The 3357-nt window shown below is 54.5% G+C and overlaps 1 protein-coding gene across 1 annotated transcript; it reads right to left on the bottom strand.

Moving 5' to 3' along the window:
* Positions 1–921: 921 nt before the first annotated feature.
* Positions 922–3193, bottom strand: LOC113941820 (methanethiol oxidase-like). The gene is made up of 5 exons (XM_027632962.1): positions 3073–3193; positions 2536–2657; positions 2287–2379; positions 1395–1513; positions 922–1300 (listed from the first exon to the last, which is right to left on the bottom strand). Exons 1-5 carry the CDS (start codon positions 3077–3079, stop codon positions 1138–1140), a joined length of 504 nt encoding a protein of 167 aa, XP_027488763.1. The 5' UTR covers positions 3080–3193; the 3' UTR covers positions 922–1137.
* Positions 3194–3357: the final 164 nt, after the last annotated feature.

Genomic DNA, 3357 nt, shown 5'->3' with positions numbered 1-3357 from the left:
CCTGGGCACAAAGGGCAGTGCCCGGTTCCACCCAGTTCCCCCCTCCGCCCGGGCCCTTCCCAAGGGCTTTTCCCTCCTGGCTCCCATCCCAGTGGCTCCGTGTCCCAGCTGGAGGAGCTGCCAGTGCTGGGTTGGGAAGAGGGGCCCGTTTGCTGACACTGGTTTGCTCTTGTCCTGCTTTCAACGCCAATAAAACCCTTGGTTGCATCAGCTGGGCCTTCTCGTGTCTCCTTTCCCGTGGAGGGCAGGGAAAACAAGCCCCAGCAGGGGTTTGGGAGAAGATCAGCCTTGGGAAAACCCCTAAGACAGGACCCTGGTTGGGCAGGGACCCTCTTTGTCCTCCTGCAAGTTTCTGGTGGGAATTGCCTTTGCTTGGTTCTTTTTCTGGTGTGGATTCTCCCAGCCCGTCGTTTTTATGGGATTTCTCTCCATTTGATGCAATTTAACAGGTTTGGGAGCCAGCCCAGGGCAATCCCTTGTGTTTGGGAAGTGGTTGCCTCGCTCCTGGATGTCAGGATGTTGCTTCCAGCTTGACCAGTTCCCAGGGACAGTCCAGTTTCCCCAAATCCAGAGGGAAATGTGGGAGTTGTAGATCCTCCTCCTGCTCTCCAGGTGCTGCCGAGGATGTGGAATCCTTGTCAGGAGGACATGAAATCCTTGTCAGGTAGTTTGTGGCTCGGGGGGGGGGGGGGGGAAAAGCAGGACCTGAAATTCCAGGTGGAGGAAGAGGTAGTCCTTGGAGCAGTTCTGATGGAGAAGGTGCAGCCTGCCCTCCCCTGGCCACAGGCAGAGCAGGTGCCTTTTCCAAGGGCAGGATCACAGTTCCATCAGAATCCCCCCCAAAAAAAGATGTGAATTTGTCAGACAAATGACAGTGACCTCACAGCTGTGGCCTTTGAGACACAAAATGCCAAAATGCCAGAAAGACCAAAAGAAAAAATGCCCCTCCCCCTGAGCTGAAGGGTGATTTTATTGCTGATTTTTTATGGCATCGGTGCACGGACACAGGAATGAGATGGGAGTTCAGAAAGAGAAACCTGAATTTAGACCCAAGTTCTAGGTGCCCTGATTCTCCTGGTGATAAAGGGAAGGTTTGGGAAGCTCTGGGAAGGGGATAAAGCAGCCCCAGGAGGATGGTCACAGCCAGATGTCCGAGGTGCAGTCCCCCCCCGGGTACCGCATCTCGTGGGCCAGCGCCGGCCCGTCCGGCTCCTTCCCAAAATCCACCAGGAAGTTTGGATTCACCGCCAGCCCCCCCCTCTCGGTGTCCACGTCGATCTGCAGCATGACAGAGCCCTCCCTGCAAAAGGCACGAGCAAACAGGCGGTGGGAGAAGGGGCTGTGTGGTTAATTGCCTCATTAATTGGTTAATAATTGAGCCCAGGGCCCCTTACCGGAGCAGGTCGGGGTAGAACTGTTTGTCCCAGGCGCTGTACAGGGAGCTGGTCACGTACAACCTCTTCCCATCCAAGCTCAGCTGCAGCATCTGAGGCCCACCTGGAACCTTCTTGCCCTGAAATTTGGGGAGAACAAGGTGCTCAAGCCAAGCTGAATAAAGGAAATGTGGCCACAAGGAGAAAGGAAACAGCCCTGCTCGGAGAGATCCGAAATTCCCGAGGCAGGAATGTCAAATCCACGGCTCTGGGGAGGGAACAGTTTTTATTGGGAGTCTTTTTCCTTCTGAACAAGAGCCTTGGAGTCATTCCAGGTGAGTTCCACTTAATTCACACAATTAACCAGGTAAAAAGGTAAGGGTGAAGGATGTGGAGCTTCCCGGAGTTGTTTTCACGGAATCATGGAATGATTAAGGTTGGAAAAGCCCTCTGAGATCACCAAGTCCAGCTGTTCCCCCAACACCACCGAACCACGTGCCCAGGTGCCACATCCACACGTTTCCCAAACATTTCCAGGGGTGGTGATTCCACCACTGCCCAGCTTTGGTGGCCAACAGGTTTTAATCAAGACCAACTTCAGTTCTCCCACACCCTGAGACCTCCCTCAGTGGGAATAATGTCAGGTCAGTGGTTGAACTTTAGAGGGCTTTGCCAACCTTAAGGATTCCATGACTTTTTTTAAGCTGAGAAGGGAAGATTTAGGTTGGATATCAGGGAGAAATTCTTCCCTGTGAGGCTGGTGAGGCCCTGGCACGGACGTGCCCAGACGTGGCACCTGCCCGGGCCATCAAGGTGCAATTACCTTTAAATATTGTAATTACCTTTAAATATTGTAATTACCTTTAAATATTGGGCATCTTCCAATGGCTTAGGATCAGTTGGGAACACTGACCTGGATGACAAATGGCTCTGGCTGACACTGCAGCTCCTTGTCCTCCAGCACAGTCACAGGGCCCCCCCTGGCAATGCTGCCCCCCAGGAAGACCTGTGGGCAGGGGAGGGGGGAGAACAGGCAGAGAACAGGCAGAGAGCAGGCAGAGAACGGGGCTAAAGCAAACTGGGGTGTTTCTCCTCTTGGAAAAAGGAGGACACCCCTCCTGAGCTGACTCCCAGGGTGGGCAGGGGGGGTTTTTTTCCTCACCTGCCCCACGAGCCGGGGCCGCCGGCGGTCGGAGATGTCGTACTGCCGCACGTCCCCGTGCAGCCAGTTGCTGAAATACAGGAACCTGTCGTCCAGGGAGATCAGGATGTCGGTGATGAGACCTGCAGGAGGGAATTCCAGGGCTGAGTCAGTCAGATCAACACCAAAGCAGCCCCAGTCCTGCCCTCTGCCAAAGCTCTGCTCGCAGAACCTCAAACTCACGAGAGCAGGAGGGTCACAACCCACCCTGGAAGCCCAGGGCCTGCTCCAAGGAGGTTCAGGCTCTACCAGCATTCCCAGGGTATATTCCTGGACACCCTCAGGCCCAAACTCCCAAGGATTCTTCTGGAGAAAGTGACCTCAGGGATTGGAGCAGCGTGGGAGCAGAGCACAACCTCAACCGGTCACCTCAGAACCCCTCCCACAAATTTGGTCTTTTTTTTGCCATTTAAGGACAAAATTAGGCCAAAAGCTGCTCTGGACCAGGGAACTGATGAGGAGAACACCCCATTTCTTTCCCAACATGGTCCTACTAACCAGGCATGTCTGGGAGGAGCCATCCTTGCACCTTCTTGCTGGGCACTTCGATCACCTTCTCTGCTGCCCAGTCCCCGTTCTGCAGGAGGGAACACGGAATTCTTATCTAAGGAGTCACTAAATCGTGGAATATCCTGAGCTGGAAGGGGCCCACGAGGATCCTCAAAGTCCAGCTCCTGATGGTTGCTTTGCTGAGCTCCAGAGGGCTCAGCTGGGCTTGGCAGAGGGAATGCAGAGGCTGTGGGAATGCAGAGGCTCCCCCAACCAAACCCCTTCCAGGATCCC

This window comes from Corapipo altera, unplaced genomic scaffold, assembly GCF_003945725.1.
Source record: "Corapipo altera isolate COAL_440 unplaced genomic scaffold, ASM394572v1 131877, whole genome shotgun sequence".
Classification (NCBI taxonomy): Eukaryota; Metazoa; Chordata; class Aves; order Passeriformes; family Pipridae; genus Corapipo; species Corapipo altera.
Note: the sequence above shows the minus strand (reverse complement) of the source record. Positions and strands in the feature narration are given on the sequence as shown.